This window comes from Equus caballus, chromosome 25, assembly GCF_041296265.1.
Source record: "Equus caballus isolate H_3958 breed thoroughbred chromosome 25, TB-T2T, whole genome shotgun sequence".
Classification (NCBI taxonomy): domain Eukaryota; kingdom Metazoa; phylum Chordata; class Mammalia; order Perissodactyla; family Equidae; genus Equus; species Equus caballus.
Window position 1 is genome coordinate 10,632,501 of NC_091708.1, and position 18,870 is coordinate 10,651,370.

Genomic DNA, 18,870 nt, shown 5'->3' on the forward strand with positions numbered 1-18,870 from the left:
ATAACTGCTCGCTTATCTCTACAGTGATCCAACTCAAATTATATATACACAGCAGAACGCTTCTGATAGAAGGCGGGAGATGAACATTTAAGGGTAGACTGTACATTAGACCTTTGAGCATAAATATGTTTATAAAAATAGATATTTTTATATATATATTCTTAAGAACTTCTGTAAACTGCAAGTTTGTGGCTATTTGGGACTTAACGTGGTCTTTGCCTTCTGAAGCTGCTTTTTGCTTTTTAAAAAATAGTTTCCTTTTGATCAGTGTTGCTCATCCAGAAATCACTGTGTATAAGTAGCTTTTTTTAGTCAGACGCTTTAGTTTGTATAAATATGACATTTAAATTGGAAAGCTGACCACTAAATAGTCTAACTTACACAGCTTACATAGGATAGTTAAACTTAAAATACATAATGGGTAAATTTTTCAGTATAGTTGGAACATAGCTACTCTTTTTTTTTTTGTCTAATCCCTTATGATGGTATAACCAGTACAGATTTTGCTGTTCAAAAGTTATTTTCTGAATTATTACCAAACCCGTAATATTTTTAGATTGTATGAATTATCTTTGTTAGTTTTATCACTATCCTGAAAAATAAACGAAAGAGGAATAACAAATCAGGTAAAAAATTGTTTCAAAGTGTATATCAAACATTTTAAAGGTTTAAAAAAGACTTAACTCATTCTAATTTCTTTCATGCATATGTGTATGTCTATATATATCTGTGTGTGTGTGTATGTGTGTGTGTATGTACACATTTTTAAACAAAAGCTACAAATTCACATTCACTTTAAGAATTTCCATTTACTTAGCTTGGTCATTTAATTTATTAAAATTATTACTATAATTTAGTTATTTAAAAAAATACTTTGTCATCAACAGTTCTTTTTCTGAGAAGACGGTAAACCCATCAACTGTTCATAAAGAGCTTGATTAGAAAAAGTGTCTCCTTAACAGAGTCATAATTTAGGTATAAGGAGAGCGGATTTCCATGTGTGTCCATAAGAAAATGTCTCCTGACCGGTTTTGTTGTTGCTGCTGCAATGTTTTTGCTTGTTGGTATTGTTTTGTTGTTACCTATTCTGATTTCAGTAAATCTGTCTTTTACAAAGTTACTGAGGTTTTCTTGGTTTTTTAAAGTTATATCTCTATAAATGTAAAAATGGAGAAGACTCAAATTTTAAGGGAAAAGGCGTGGACTTTAGATTCTTGAGGTGGTTTTTTGTTTTGGTTTTTTAGTTCTCTTTTTAGTCTATTTCATAGAGTATTCAAAGTTAGCAGCAAGTGATTAAGTGAAAGATGGCAACAGACATCAGCAATATATAACCACAGTGAAGTCTTCTTAAAAGCAGTTCCTATAAAATTGTTTTCTATCGTATTGCCAAGGTTCAAAAATGTTCTTTTAAAAGGTGTACTTGGTGAGTCTTATTGACTTTGACCACTGCTGTTCATTTATCAGTTTAACTAGGTTATGGCTCTTAATCACATCTTAGTGCCCAAAACTTCTAACCTGAAAAGAAAAAAAGAGAGAGAAAACTTTGTTACTGGCTTTCTGACAATGGCAGGGAGTGTGTTAAACCAGTGTAAAATTCAATTAAACTGTCTAGCCAGGTTTTTGAAGCTGAAATGCAGACCCTTTCTGTTAAGCTTCTTATTTTCCTGTGACCGACACCGGTGGATGCTGGGTTATGCCAAAACCAACAGGCTGTAAAGTACCTTGTTTCATGCTCCCAGCTGATCAATATTTTTATTTTCCAGGCTTGCCCAGAAATCTGGAGGCAGTATCACCTAACGGTGAGTAGAAACACCTTTTTTTAATTTTCCCCAAGACCTAGGCTATTTACCCTTCTCTGAACTGCTGACCATAAAATATAGACAAGCATCTTCTACTGGAAGATAATAAACATCTGAAGAGTTTTTGCACTGAGAAAGCAATAATATACTTTTTCTCTTCTCCCCTACCCCCTACGCTATCCTTTATCCTCCTGTTCTTAAAAGATTTTGATTATTTTTTATTATTCACATCATTTTAGTGATTACATCATGGTATCTCTCAATCTGGACTATATTCATTAAATTAAAGGAAAAAAGTTTGCTAGGAACCATAAAAAAATAATAGTAATCCAGTGTCTTTAAAACGTTGTATTATCTGCAGTCCATAAGCATACAGTCCACAATATCTACCATTATCATTTTTCTGGCTTTACTGAAATATTTACACGTTTTTTAATGAAGCTAGAAAAAGCTTAGTGCATCTTTCATATAGAACAATTCAGCTGTCATATCCTTAAGCCCCTCTTGACTGATTCAAAGTATATAAATATCTGCTTAATACCATTCAAGTTATTCCATTTTCTGGTTTCTTTTTATTGTGATTTTAGGCTAAATAGAAGCAGAAAACTGTTTGCTATGGAATCAGTTGGCTATTTCTCAGTATTATGAAGTCAGTTTATTTTTAATATTCAGCTTAATTTCAATAATTCATCATAACCCTACTAAAAATTTCTTTTAATGTATTAACTATGTTGTGCTGAGCAACAGACAATAAAAATTGTTCTTTTAATTACGCAGGTGTGTAATTAAAAGCTGTTGCTTAAAGTAAGTATTTAAAAGTTGTTGTTTATAGAAAGGCAAGTGATAAAAATGGGAAGGATAAAGTTTTTACAAAATTTATCTTCTTACTGCTCTCCTCTTATGGAAATAAAAAATAAGCCAACAAGTAGACTCAAACTACCAGTGTGTCTTGTCACAGGCCCAGGAAGCAAAAAATAATATCAGATGGTTTGTTTTCACATTTTGTTATCGCTGATTGATTTATTTAAAGATTCTCAGCAGAAAGCTATAATTCCTCAACTGTCCCTCAATCCCAAATTGGGTTTTGTTAAAATCTTCAGTGTTATACCAAATGTATATATACACCCATATGTTATACATGTATGTTACAGATGTAACTCATATGGATACCTTAGGTTTGTGTTTATGTAGCAGTTTTTTTTTATCTTAACACACCATGGTGAAATACCTATAGCCTAAACTTGATTAGAACCCAATCATAGATTGTACTTTTCAAGATCATAATCACTCTTTCTAACTGTTTAACAATTTTTTTTATCGCTGTTTGTATTAAGTAATAGCCTAACAGATTTGACCTTGAATTTCTTTTCCCTTTACTCCTAAGTTAGAGAATTCCAATCTTGAAAACTTGAAGTATGGGAAGCACCATTTTAAAGCTACTCTTCGTTATTTACACCTATGTTGTTTGATCTAACTGCTCTTTCATACAACTGACATAGAAAGATAGAAACTGGTATTTAGTATAACAGAAACATTTGAAAGTTTGTTTAATATTGTAGCTTTTGAAAAACATAAATTGTAAAAAGAATAACTAGGGGAAAAATCAATGAAAACAAAACAAATCTGCCTTTTAGGGAATAACAATACATTCTATCTACAGGTATAACAAAATCACTTTGAAAAAAATCCATTTGTCTCAATCTGGAATCCTGATTAATTTTTAGAAATATTGAAGTAACTATCACAATCCATAATTAGCAAGTTTAAAATAATAATTAGCAATTAAGAGTGAGTTTACTATACAAGTGTAAATGCAAAACTAGTGTATTTATAAACACATATATCAATCTATTTAAAGTAAAAGAATTAAATAAGTATGTGTATAGGCGATCTCCAAATATGTGCAATTAAGCAGTATTTAATCTTGAATAAAAGCAAGATGCATGGTGAGTTTTGTCATCTTCAGCTCCTTTTCTAGGCGATGGACTGCCATCTATTGACTCACAGTAGCCTTCACACATGACTGTGGTGTCAATCAGAGCAATGACCCAGTAATGAACCTATGCTAGAATTGCTGTTATGCTGCTGTATATTTAAACCAGTCTTCTTAAAACTCTGGAAATTTCTACACTTGATCTACAAAAAGTGTCTGTTTCTTACCCAAAATGATCTCTGCTTTTCACAGGAGAAATTGATTGGTTGGTATATCCAGTTTGTAAATATTTACATTTGAGAACTTTTCAGTTGCTTTTATCTGTCTCTGAATCAGTAAGACTAGAAGGACATTTACAGAGCAACCTGGAGTTGAGCAGCTACAATGTAAGGTTTATCCAGGAATAACTTCCTTTAAAAAACAAGGTCTGTGGATTAAACAGAGTATTATTTCTCAAACACATAAAAAAGGTGATGAAGTTGATTGGTATAAATGGACTTGTGAAATGTTCCAAGTCAAAAATTCCTTAACACATTCTGAAGTAAGAAGAAAATTAAAGAGAAATGTTCACTGTTTTTGGCAACTTTATGAGAGATCAGATAAAGGCTCCTTAACTTATATCTGAATAGAATAGCTTTTTAACCAAGCTTGACTAGACTTCACTACATTAATAAAAACTAAGACCGTCATTCTAAAGGGTGCATACTAATAAAACTCGAAGACACTACAGATACATAGATAGATAGATAGATGTATATAAAAATGCATATTGTAACAACCATTTGGCTATGTCATTTTTCTTGACATATTTTAATGGCTGTAAAATTATGGCATATAATTTAGTGACTTTAGATAATACTAATTTGGAGACATACATGGAAAAAAGAAAAAATAAGATTTTTATTTAGCAATTAAATAATTTCCCCAAATAGTTATTGTTTTTACTTCCTTCAAAAATGTTTAGAAAGTTTTTAAAATCTTCAGTAGTATAGCACTGTTCTTGTATTTTAATTTCTGTTATATTTTCAGATTTTGGTAAAGCTTGACTTTGAATATTCCTTTTCATCTTTCAGATAACTCATTCTAGATAAAATTTTCCCTCCTTTAACTATTCAAGAAGGAAAGTCCCTTCCTCCATCCCCCGTCATTTCGAGCCTCGTTTATATTAAAAATCCTAGGCCAAAATGGCCACCAACAGAGTTTTACAACCAACAGAATTTTTAACTAGTAGAGGCTATAATTTGACCTGCTTTGGACATTTTGTTAATCTTGTTTTTAGGCTATTTACCTAAAAAGGTAAGCAGGAGTTTGCTATTTTGGGGCTGTTCGTGTTAAGAATCTAAAAGGACAATACATCTTTTATGTTTCATTCCATGCTTGGCTTTCTTTGTGTGCATTGTTAGAATGTGTTACAACCTACTACCTTTTTTTTTAAATAGAAGTTTAAACAGGAAACAAATGTAACCTCTTTGGAAGAATTACATTTTAAATGTTTCTTTCTCTATAATGTTTGGAGTACCTAGAATTGACACCTTGAAAAGTAAAATACTTAACTGCCAGGAGAACGGGGAGGAGTAGTTTCCTCACCTTCCTGTCTAGCCTCGGAAGGCTTATGACTAGTTTACTGATAATCAATAGTAGACTTACCTGAACTAGTTGAATGGTAGAGTGTATCTTAAGAACCATAATTAACAATATCATTTCCTTTTGCAACTCACTTTTCTCTCCTTACTGGAAACATCAATTTAGAAATAGGTCTTCTGGGTTTTCACGGTGTGGAAATGAGAGTTTTACACTGAATGAGAATGTTACTGTGTAAAGCATCCTATGCCATACCACCGAGTAGGTAACCCTAAATGTCAACATTTAAATTTAACCTTAGAACTCCATCTTAAAGTCCAGAAGGAAGGAAGAAGAAAGGAGGGTTTGGTTGTGAGGCCACAGCTATACAGCAGTCTCTGTCCTGGAACTGGGCTGTAAGATAGGATGGGGAACAATTTTCTCACTGCTTAACGCTAAAATGGAATGTTTTTTAATAACTTAAAATGGGAAATAAAGAGTTTGAAAAAGTCAGCCTCAAAAGCCAGAGTCCTTTCTTTTCATAGAAGAAAATACCTCTCTCTCTCGATTGGGTGTCTATTGGGAACCCTGACTCTCCCTGAGAACTCCTTGGCTATATAAGCAGAACTGCAATACCCGCAAGAACCCCATCCACACAGTAGATAGCAAGTGATAGGTCTTACTTTTTTCATGTGTGTGTGTTTTTAAGAAAATAGAACTGGTTACCTATTGTGCTTTAAAATGTTAAATACTCCAAATAGACTGAGAACTAGGCCTCACTCTATTTTGGAATTATTTAAATCAGCTTTTTCTTTGTACCATTTTTTTTTTGAGGCCTGGCATACAGATTATCATAAACTAACAGTTTATACTAAAGTTCATTTTGGAAGCTCTTATTTTGGTAGTTCAATTCACTTTGCCAACTTCCTCAAGAACCAGGAGTCCTTTTGTTTAAATAGTAGTTTTCTTCCCTCTGTATCTGGTGTTGCTATTTCAGTGTTTTGATTGGTTAAGTGTTGCTATTGAGATGTTACATCCCTGTCAAGTTTTCAGAGGTTTGGTTTTTGCTAGAAATGCCTTTAATACTAAAACACTCCTGAGATGAGCGTAGTGGTGCCCTGATGCTCCCTAGGGCGCAGGACTCTCGGAGCCCGCAGGGCCGCCTTTCCTCTGCTGGGCTGCAAGGTCAATCAGAGTGCTTGAGGTTTTCAGTCACCTGGTGTCTGAATACAGAGAGTTTTCCAAATAAGCATTGATGACTTACTTTCTAATTCTCCACCTGTGATAACAGAGCTAGAGATGCATTTGGACAGTGACCAGAATTTGTAAAGATTTTTCAAATGGAGAATTTATGTGAATACTTTTATATTTATTTAAATACCTTATTCTTAAAGAATTTAGTGTCGGCATTTTGCTAGTAATTTTTACTTCACTCTTACTATGTTTTGAATTTAGGATAAAAAAATAATTACCAGCTTTACAGAGTAGATCAACTGAATTTTTTTTTTTTAACCTTCATTTCACTGGCATGTTGGACCACATTTTTCCAGAACTTATCATTGGAAGCAATTGGAAAATAAAATGTCAAAGCAGATGAAACCTGGAATTATCAATCTCAATAAATGAGATTCATTTAAAAATAAATACAATTTGCCAAATCATCAAAAAGCAGTTTTCTAAAGCATCTGTAAAAGGAAGGGGGGAAAAGTGAGTACTGTGAGTTACAAATGTATGTGTTATTTTTCCTCTCACAGTTTCCTCAGACAGTTAGATATTGTATGTACACAAACTGATTTTTGAATGGAAGTAGAATAAAATTGTTTAGATTTGGGTATAATTTATTTCTGTTTATTGAAGCACATCAGAAAACCTTCATATTTTCTTCTTTTCAAAGAAATATTGAGGTGTCATCCTCTTCATAAAGAATTCCCAGCTTGATTGATTTTCAGTATTTTAATGCAAAAATTAATTTATTTTAAATAGGAAATCAATATGGCATATTTTGAGTAGGATTTTTTTCTTGTGTTGATATATATTTAAATAATATCAAATGCTTTATGGCAATAATCTAATGCAGATTTAAGTGTTTCAAATAATCAATGAAAAGTATGCAGCATTCACGCAGCTTAGGAAAGGTTCAGTATAAATGTTTTAGCCTAGAAGCAGCTGTGTTTTTTGCCATCTTCTAAATATTTTTAATGTCCTAATCACCTGTCATCGTGATTTCAGTTCATTTTTTAGGTAATACGTGTTGCTCGGTAATACACTAGTTGCATCTGAAGCTCTATTATAAATAATAACTTCCCTGTGCTTTTTTGTCTGCTCTTTAGTAGCTGGGGCAAAGACTATGACATTTAGGACTTACATAAATTATACGGGCTTCAAGTTTTTCTTCGTTTTTAAAAATTTAAAGAAATACTGGTCATGATCTTCATTTTCGTATCTGTTAACAAATGTTTCTCTTGAGGATGATAAAAAAAAGAATTCTCTCTCCCCTAGGTATGTTTACCTTTACTTACAAGGGATTATAGTTAGTTATCATAGGGCAATTTCTTCTTGATACTTAAATTTTGTGATAATTAAATTCCATTTCTAAGTCTTTATAATTTTAATATATATAACATTTTTACGATCTTTTCTTTCTTTTCCTTAAAAAACACATGCATTATTCATAAAATCCCAAAGAAAACTATGCTGGGTTTTTTTTTTTACTTGCAACTCTATTCTCTGATATAGTGCCCCAATGTGACAAAAATGAATAGAAACAGGTAGCCTGAGAATTTTCAAAATTCATACATTTGAACATTGCACAGTATCTGGCTCTGTAATAAATTTTAGTTTAAAAATCTGAAATGTGGACTGATGCCTATTCTTTGTCATGTTAACTACACATAAAGAGCATAGAGGTATTATGTAGAAGAATAATTTTAGCATATTTGGTTATTTTTCATATGTACTTTGAACAGGTGACTCATGCCTTTCCTTAAATAAATATATTCCAGGTGACTAAGCTTGTTATAATCTTCTCTGAATATTTCAGTGCAAGAATAAAAGTAGATAAAGTATACTGGACCAATGATATTTGTATTAAACATGTCTTTCAGTAGTCATGCATGTGAATGACATGGTAGATTACAGTAATTCCTAACAGGTCTTAAGTATTTAGGAATCACTTAGTTACTCACAGTCATGATCAACCATAACCTTTAAGGGTTTTGGTCAATCATTTGAGTAATCTGCAGGGAAAAGCTCCTGAAGGAACCCCTTGACTTGTTGACATGAACAATCTCTCTGAATTAGTGTTATATTTTCTGTTACAGTATAAATTGCAGTAGTAAACTTAAGTTGAATTAAGTTTAACGTTTTAAGAGCAAAATCTTTTAAATGACTTAAAGTTAATGAATTATTGATAAAGTCAGTCAGATTTTAGACTTGAAATTCTTTTGCCATTTGATCCCACATAGCAGAAAGTCATGAGAGTTATATATTAGTGGTTTGTAAGTTTTTCCTTCTGCCGATGTTGAGCTCAGCAGTGGTCCTCCAAGTCCAACAACTGTGGTTTTTTAGAAATACCAAAAATATTACATGAAGAAAAATAGTACATGTATAGACAGCATTTAACCAGAAAAAAAAATTTTTATTATCTTTGGAATTAAAATAGACCTTCTCCTTGATTTGTGTACCAATAAACTGGTAGATCACATTTCAAAAAGAAGTATTATTCCACAGGAATGTTCAGAAATCCATATTAGTTTTGTAAAAAGAATTCACACGTGTGAATCAATTGATAATAAAGCTACCCCATTATTTTCATTCCCTTTTTCAGAAATCATATAGAACTGAATCTATTAGTTAGATAAGGTCATCTTTATAACTTTGTAATATGTCCATGTGTTTAAATACCCATTTTACATAAATATTGTTCTTTTACCTATTTGTGGATTACCCCACATTTCTTTTCAGTTAAGGGAACTAGGTTTTGGATTGTTCCTTAACTTTGTTTATACAGTAAAATTTTAATTTTCTCTTTCTTGAATCTCTTGCATTTTCTTTGTAGTTATGCCACATTTTCTTCTCATTTTACTGAAGTCCATAGAAAAACATGCTATAAAATTGGACTGGAGGGGCAGACTTAGTTCTAAGGAAATTACTAGGGGATGATTTTTATTATAACACAGGGAAAAGAATGCCAGCTTTGGGATCAGACGTTGGTTCAAATTCTGGCTCTTTCATCTACTAGATGTGCAAACGTAGTTAAAATATTTAGCTTCCAAGATCCTCAGTTTCTTCATCTGAAAAATGGGGGCAGTGCCTTGTAGAGTTGTTGTAAGTATGCAGTGAGATGATAAATGTACAGTACTTACCACACTACCTGGCACATGGCCCATATTCAACACTATGACCTCCAAATCGTAGACCATATGCAGACAACCATACACAGACACCCATACACAGACATCCATACACAGACACCCAGACACAGACACCCATACACAGACATCCATGTACAGACACCCAGACACAGACGTCCATACACACATACCTCACAGCTGTAGACATGGCTTCTGTATTAATAGCCCAAACTCAAGTTACTGTAGTGTCTTTTAAGAAGACTGTTGTTTGCCTAAGATAAGATTCGTAATGACCTCTTTACTCTCTGTCTCCTAAAAATGTTTCCTTCTTATAATTATGGAAACTAAAATACTTACAAGCAGTGTCTTTTGTTAACAAAATTATATACCTCAGTTTTCATTTTCTAATTAGTTATGCCTGTCTTCTTGTCTAGAAATGTGAGTAACTTTTAATTAAATATAGCAAACTTAAATTATTTTCTTAATTTGATTTACCTAAAAATCACTATAAAGATATTTAAGAGCAGATCACAGAAATATTTAGGCTACTTCCTCTCCTAATGAAAATGACTATATAAACTATGTACCATATAAAGCTAAGATGATGTCATTTTGAAAAATACATGTTAATAAATGTATATTTCTTAAGTGGTAACTTCAGTGTCATCTGTATATAGTTATCGTATTACATAAATCTTTGCTTCCTTTATAAATGATGAGAATAATATGAAATTAAATAATTCTCACACTCCAATTTTAATACTTTCTGCTAGGGGTTGGGACGTTTTTATGTTAATCAGGTGAGGAATGAAACTAAATAGGATGTCAGTTTTCTGCACTTCAGGTAAACCTGCTTCATGCCTTTACATGACTGATGCCAGAAACCAGACTGATTTCACAGCAAAATGTGGAGGTGTAAGAGCTTGTCAGTTGTTTTGCAGACTCCCACCTGTATTCTCATATAGGTCCAGCCAAAAAGGCAATACAAAATTCAGCACTTTCTCAGCGCATGTGATTTGTATTCTTTCAAACAGCATTCTTATTCCATGTTCGTTCTTTAAGACAAGCAAGAGCTAAGATGGAGCGTGTTGTAAAAGCAAAAAAGCATTACTTCCCCCTTTAAACAGGTCCTTACAACTGTGGAATTCCCTGCCTTTGTGACTGATGGTTAAGAGTACTGCAGTAGAAGAAGCAGAGTTCGGATGCGGGGAAGGGGAGTGCTGTGTGTTGTAAGTCTTAGAGTTATGGTAGCAATGAAAATCTTGAGGTTTACTTAGATCCCCCGTGTGTTAGCTAATAAATATAATAAAGCTGCGGTTCTGTTATTCTGTAATTTTTCAGTGATAGTTTATGTACAATTGTATGCAAAATATATAAGCATATTTGAATATGTTAGGCACTGCATATGGTTGGAAGAGGTATACTGATATGGTTTCTATGTTTTATAGTCCACCCCAATAAACATTCAGATAAAATTTCCGTGGATTCACACATGTGTGTGTTCTTTTCTTTCCCTTCCCCCGACATCCTGTCTCCACGCCCTCCTCCTCCCTCCACCCTGCATCAAAGCTTGTGGTCCTTTTCCATCCGTGTACTAAAAGGTTCTTTGTAAACCAGGCCATTTGTCCATCATTGTTTGGGGTCCAAACAGTGGTAAGATACCCTGTCACCGATCCCACATGCTATGAATGGCAGCTCCTCTCCGGACAATTGGCGGAGGGACCGAGAAATATTCCTGAGAGGATTATTTAACCTTTCAATTTAGAGGGCACAAAGCCTGGCTGATTAATGAACTTTCTGATGGGCGCCGATAAGCGGATCTATTTCTTTATTTCCCCTAAAAGTGATTCCTTCTCCTGTCCAAATTACTATAATCTTAAACATAAAATGTGGCAAATAGATTAAAAAACAGCACTAAAGAGTTTATCTGGCTGGCAAACTGAAGAAGCTAAATTAAAATTGGTAATGACAGCACTGGCTCAGCCTCATATATGGTTTCTAAATGCACTGTGTATTTTGAAGAGACTTATTCTCCAGCGCGGCTGGTAATGACTGCTTTTGGTGCACAGTCTGGGGCTGGCTTCTGTTATCCCCACCCCACCCTCCCCCCCAAAAAATGAGTTGTGTTATCTGGATGGCTGCAGACACATACGCATCCCCCTTTCTCACTGCATGGGCAGACAAGGTCGATAGCATTACAAGGTATTTGTGGCAGTGCTTGTTTCAGTTTTCAGAGCTGCCAGTTTCCAGGCGGATTTGAATTACAAAAGAAGAAGCTGGCATGAAAATTGAAAGGTTTTATCGGCTGGTCTGAAGCCTCATAGCACATTGCTTATTTATGCAGTCCATTTGCACCAGGAAATATAAAAAGGAAATACATTTTTAAAATAAGGCCATAAAGACTCAGATATGTTTAAGATGGCAAATAAAATATAGATACCTATAATATCTTTCCAGAAAACGATTTTCACTTAATGTTGCACATTACTTCAGAAGAGCATTTATGTTGCTGTCATAAATTTGTGCGTTTGTGTCACTATGTAGGTAGTCTCTGGGGATTAAGAAGGAAGCCTTTGCTAACTTACTTTAAAATTAAAATAGACAGAGGGATAGCTCTGCAGTTTGAGAGCTACATTGGAAATATTTAAATAGGGTGGTAAATTAAACTTAAACTAACATTTTTGCATTCCATGTAAAATTAGCTATGGCCCAGTGAATAAATACTGCTACCGTTGGAGAAAATTGGGATGCTTTTTAAGCCATGAAGATTTGAAGCATTCAGGGAGTGAATTACTGTGATCCTTACTGTCTTGCATATGTTCATTGTTCTCTGCTTACTGAGGTTTTCTTTTTTTGTTGTTGGTTTTTTTGGGGGGAGGGGGATCACGTTTACAAAAAGAAAAATCATAAATTAATAAGCTTAATGTCTTCTTTTTATAGAACTTGTGCTTCATTTATTTTAGTCTTCAAATATTTTGTCTTTAGGAATTTGCCTAACCCTTAATACTTTGACTATATAATCTTCATTATTGGGAGTTATACCAGCAATTTACTGCTATTCATATTACTTTAGTGTAGTTTTTACTTATTGAAAAAGATACCATCAAGCAATTCCTTATGCTCTAGGTTACATAAAATGAAGATATAAGTATACAGAGATACAGTATGCAAGGCCTTGAATAATTGATGGCCTTACCTTTGGTCGTTTGCAACCTTTAACCCATTGGTTTAAGAGTATCCAAAAGAGAGGTAGGGAGGAAGTTACGTGTATATAGGAAATATCATATCAATAAAGCAACACTCTTTATTCTGCTGCAATTCAAATGAACACTGTTTTAGAATCCATTTTCCAATAAAGCAGATTACTCTCAGCTAAACCATGAGAGATGCCGTTTTTTACAATTTTCATTTTCACCAGTGTCTAGTACCTTTCTCATGTTTTCATGACCTGGACTAATTACTTCATGTAGTTTTTTTTTAACAGAGAAAATATCAAAAGCATACACGTCTGCTGCATGCTAATGATGTGCTGTACATTTTTTCATGAATTTTCATAAGGATTTTTCTCTACGTAGCATGTGTGACTTAATGATGTAATCACCCGATAGACTAGAAAATGCTCCAAAGGAGACGTTCCGGTCTGTTGTGTACATAATACATGTTTCAGAAATCTGCCTAATTAAGGAATTACCCGATGGATTGGGAGTCTGTTGGGCACATGGCATAGTTTTTTGTAACACATAAAAAATACAGGTATATCATTATACATGGTGCTTTTAATGGCATTTTTAGGATGTAGGGGAAATCAGTAGCAATGTCCACTGGAATACAATTGAATTCTTTTTTTCACTGAGAAAGAATAAAAGCTTTAAAAACTTCATAAAGGAAGCTTTGTTTTAAAATAATTTCAAAGCCTTCAGCTTGGAGAACAAATTCCTTCCAGTATTCCTCGAAGAGAAGTAATCTTGTGAATATTTGCCAGAACAGTGTGCAAATGGAAGGCTTTGTCCAAAACCATGGTTGGAATAGACCTGGAGTTAGGATCCTCAGGTGTGAAGAGCCACCCGAGAAAACATGAAAAGGGAGGACAGAGCATCAGCCTGTGTATCTTTGGTCAGATGGGATCACCATTTTTGCCTTCTCTTTGCTGCTTCTTTGGTTCAATTCACTGCAAAAGTATTTGCCCAAATCTTTTTTTGGGGGAGATGGGCCCTGAGCTAACATCTGTTGCCAATGTTCCTCTTGTTTTTTTTCCTTCCCCAAAGCCCCAGGACATAGTTGTATATCCTAGTTGTAGGTCATTCTAGTTCCTCTGTGTGAGATACCGCTACAGCATGGCTTGATGAGCAGTGCAAAGGTGCGCGACCAGGATCCGAACCAGCGAACCACAGGCCACTGAACTGGAGCGCACGAAGTTAACCGCTCCGCCACGGTTCCAGCCCCCTGCCCAACTTTTGAATTTCTTCCTTTTGTTCCTTTAGACCCCAGATGGGATTTTTTCTTGAATATGTACTGGTTATATTTCTGTTGGCATTTATATTATAAACAATACCAAAGGAAAGGGCAGGAATCCACTCGTCTTTCTCTGCCTACTCTTTATAAAACTAAAAAAAATACTTAGAAAACTATGTCTTATCTCTAGAGTAGGTAATAAAAACAATATTTTTTAACCAGGAAAAACGTGTGTTTTAAATTCAAACTTTTGTTCTGCTCAAATGTCAAGTTCATGCCATTAGGTCATTTCAACTAATCAATTTTGACTATGATGGCAAAGTTTTTGGTTTAGGGTGTCAATTTCTTGATAAATCCTATTTGATTACTTGGATTGGATTCTTTTAACTACGTGAATATTTGGGGGAGACTTGTGTATTAGTGAGTTTATTGAAAGAATAAATTGGAAATATTTTGAAAGAATAAGGTTGTTCTCAAGCATGGAAAGCATATCAGTTTAAGAGGTGTATGTATAAATGTGACTTGTTCAGAAAGACTGGAGCTAAACTCACCGCTTCACTCAGTGTTACATTTGGTCATGAATAGATTTACCTCAAGTAATTAATATATTTGCTTTTTAATGTATGTTCATGTAACAAATTAAATTAATAAGTAGAAACATATAGTCTGGTCTTTAAGCATATGTATGATTATAAAAATAAGTCCATTTTGCGTTCACAGGAGTAGAAAATTCCCTTTAATTAGTGAAATTGATTGCATATCCTGTATAGTAATGAGCTTCCACTAGATGCAAGCCCTCATTGGATCAAAGTCAGTTTAGATAAGGGCAGCTCAAGGTCACAGAGGGAGAGGCCCAGCAGGTTCATTTGCATAAAAAATTACTGTTAGAAATAGGACACTGAGGCAGCTCTGGCGTTTTGATCTCTTGGCCTTTGTCATGGAGATTCCTAGTAGTGAAGGGAGTAAGGCTAGTGTTCCAGATAATGATTAACTGTTTTAATGGCATTCATTCATTCATTCCGCACTAACTACTCATGCAGAAAAAAGGGTTATGTAAAATGACATTAGAAGAAAATCATTTGTAATCGTTGCATCGGGCTGCACTTTGAGGAGACATTAGGAGTAAATCCGTGGCGTGGTAGGCTTATGCTTTATCTTCTGATATTTACTGAGTTTACTGGTGCATGAAAAGCTTTCAGCAAGAATAGCAGATGGGATGGACCTTCCATAGGTAATGCTATCTACTGGGTTATTACTTCTATATATTGATAGTAAAGTAATCTCCAAGATATCACCCTACAAATATAGATTATTTAAATGTCTGTAACAAAAAAAAAAGCTGCTTTCATAAATAGTTCATTTGGTATCCATTGGGTCAAAGTCTTTAGATAAATTTTTTAACTTGAATAAAAAGTTCTGAAACTCTCCATTCATTCCCTTGCATTTAACTTTGTCTCCACAGTACAGACATGTATGACAGAACCCTGAACTTGAAGCTAATCAGTTGACACATTCTGCTTTAAATTGGACCTTTACTGTTAATTAAAAATAAAGACATGCTGCATGGCAGAACTATTGAGTCACAGATTTTCATTTCTAATGCTTTAAATAGCTGTAAGATTTTTGTTAGATCATAGTGTGAAAACTTGTCCACTGGAAATCATTATTGAGTTTTCAGTACCATATTCTGATACAGAAATGTTCTCTAATTAGGTAAGATCTAGACTGATTTCTTTCCTATTAAGTCCTAGTACATGATAGTTTATTAAAATGAGAGTATGTACATAGCGTTTGTCATGTCACTTACTAGTTAATTATTGTGAAACAGTTTAGAATCTCATAGCACAATATAAACATTGTCGTTATTTTTATTGGTAATAATGGAAGTTTTTAACTAGTGACATCATTCAGATGAATGAACACCCAAATGTCTACACTTCATCTAGGGGCATAAATGAACAAGGGGGCTAAATTTGAGGCTTTGTGAATGAGATTACTTTCAAAATAAACTAAGTGTCAACATGAAACATGCTTTCAAAATCTTAACTAAGCAAGGGGCTGGCCCCATGGCCAAGTAGTTAAGTTCGCGTGCTCCGCTGCAGGCGGCCCAGTGTTTTGTTGGTTCGAATCCTGGGCGCGGACATGGCACTGCTCATCAAACCACGCTGAGGCAGCATCCCACATGTCACAACTAGAAGGACCCACAACGAAGAATACACAACTATGTACCGGGGGGCTTTAGGGAGAAAAAGGAAAAACATAAAATCTTTAAAAAAAAAAAATCTTAGCAAGATCTCTTTATCCTCAGAACTCAGTACTGTAAGACTGAGTTCCTGTTCTCTTGGTATTAGTAATTCCTTCCCGATTCTGCCAGAATGTGTACCACACTCTCAAGGGAAAGTAGGAGAGACACTTAGGAAGCTGTATTAATTTATTCAGGCTTTTTAATATCTCGGAGCAGAATTTTATAAGTTGCCCTTATTGACATAAAAAAATTGATAAAGTTTTCCAAAGTACTAAATGAACTAAAATGTATTAGATGCTTACTGTGGGCCACGCACTTTACGCATGCATTACCTCATTGTTAATTCATTAGTATTTACTGAGCTACTGGCCTGTTCTGAGATCTGAGGTACAGCAGTGAAGGAGGAAGCAGACACTGTCCTACCCTCTCAGAACCTACGTTCTCTTTGCACAGGGGGTGCAAGCAGGGAATAGGCAAAACAAACAGGTAAAATATCTGGTATGTCAGATGTGATAAGTGCTTTGGGAATTCTTAAAAAAAAAAAAACAAAAAAGCATTGAAGCAGGACAGGGAGCACCAGTTGGAAGAAGTTAGCAATTTTAATTAGGGTGATCAGGAAAGCCTTACTGAGAAGATGACCTTTGAGCCAACACTTGAAGGAGTGCACCGTGCTTCATCCGGGGGAAAGAGTGATGCAGGCAGGTGGAACAGCAGTAGGACTACCTGTGATGTCCTCAAACTTCAGCAATAAAATAGTTAAATTCAGAGAAATTCCATAAAGCTTTTGCTGCGTCCTCAATCAGTAGAGATTTTTAGCATTCATATTTACATTAAACACCTTTATTGGCTTCATAACTCATTTCCACTCTAAAATTTTGGAGTGTTTAACATCTCCTTATTCACCACCTATTTACTGAGCTCTTGCTGTGTTCTAGGTCAGGCATCCACAAACTTTTTCTGTAGAGTCAGATAGTAAATATTTTAGGTTGGCAGGCCAAATGGTCTCTGTTATAACTCTTGCATTTAACTGCATGAAAAGCGGCCATACCTAATCCGTAAACAGATGTGCCTGGCTGTGTTCCAATAAAACTTTATTTACAGCCCTGAATTTTGAATTTTCATATAATTTTCACGTGTTGCAAAATATTCCTTTTTTTATTTTTAGCCATTTAAAAATGTACCTTACATTCTAGGAGGCAGGTAACAGACATAATAAGTCACCAGTTTCATACACCAGAAGACGAAATGGGGAGGGGGATCGGGAGCGCTGTGGCAATATTACATAAAGCTGGCCTTTCCTCTGAGAGCAGGTGGTGGGAATGGAGCACTGGAGACTTGGGGAGAGCGTGACTTTCTCTGTGTTCTGTACTCCTAAGGAGAAGCCGGAAGTACCATGGGTACAGGTGGCCCCTCCAGTGAGGAAATCCCCACTTGTATCCATACTAGTCAAGTCCAGTCCAGTGTCTGGATATCCGTGTTAATTTGGTCCTCACCAGCTCCCCTCATCATTACTTCCTGATTCATCTTGTCTTTCTTGCATAGGATTTCAGCCAATGGATTCTTTTATTCCAGTGGAATAAAGAGAGCATATTTTCCTTCTCATCAGTGAATCTAGAAATCTTGCCTCAGAGATAAATTGCCGTATATTTATTTGCACAAATAGAAATAGAAAAATTTATAAACATAGATAAGTTTTTCAGAGAACATTTATTATTTAGGGAGTGGATTATTCTTTTTATCATTGGTTATAATCTCTGCTAATAATCACCAGCTAGTTATGGAGCACCTACAGTTAGCTTCAGGCTAGCTTCCCATGCCACTTAAAATAAATCCAACGTCTTCACCCTGATTTAAAAGCCCTGAAAGATCTGGTCCCTCTTTGCCTCTAGAACCTCCTTTTCTTCCACTCTTCCTTCACGTGCTACGCTTCCAAGTTTACAGATGATTTCCAGATACTCAAGTATAGCAAGTTTACAGGTGATTGTCAGATACTCGAGTATGGCAACTTTATGCCCAGCTTAGGGCTTTGCACTACCTGTTCTCCATGCCTCATGCCTAGCATGCTGTTTCCCCAGTCATCAAATACTTGGTTTCTTCTTGTTATAAGAAATGGCCATCCCCGCAAGAGTTTCCCCAAAACTCAATCTAGTCACCACCAATGACTCTCATTCACAAAGCTCTATTTTGTCTGCATATCATTTATTACTATCTGATATTGTCCCTTACTCTGTATGTGTGTGTGTGTATGAGTGTGTGTTTTGCTGGTTTATTTATCTGTCTTCCATCATGGAGATGTGAGCAATGGTTTTTCTCTTGCTCCCTTCTCAATTACCTAATCTTCGAACAATAATTGGCATGTATTAGGCACTCAGTAATTATTTTTTGAATAAATTAATGAAAGAATGCCTGCCTGTGCTCATGCCATGTACCCAGCACCCTTGTGAATGTCACCGATGGAGGCATCCTTGAACTTATATCCTGCTCTACTTGTTGCCTTCCCTTCTCCCATACACAGGCTAGTGTGTTCTG

At 34.9% G+C, this 18,870-nt stretch overlaps 1 protein-coding gene across 7 annotated transcripts in view; it reads left to right on the forward strand.

Annotated features, from left to right (window-relative positions):
- ZCCHC7 (zinc finger CCHC-type containing 7) overlaps positions 1 to 18,870 on the forward strand; it is a 228,044-nt gene that overhangs the window by 197,251 nt on the left and 11,923 nt on the right. For all 7 annotated transcript variants that reach the window (XM_001504295.4, XM_023629679.2, XM_005605629.3 and 4 more), the window contains exon 6: positions 1,764 to 1,799. In XM_001504295.4, the coding sequence (XP_001504345.1) occupies positions 1,764 to 1,799 (36 nt within the window). The remainder of the gene's footprint in view (positions 1 to 1,763; positions 1,800 to 18,870) is intronic.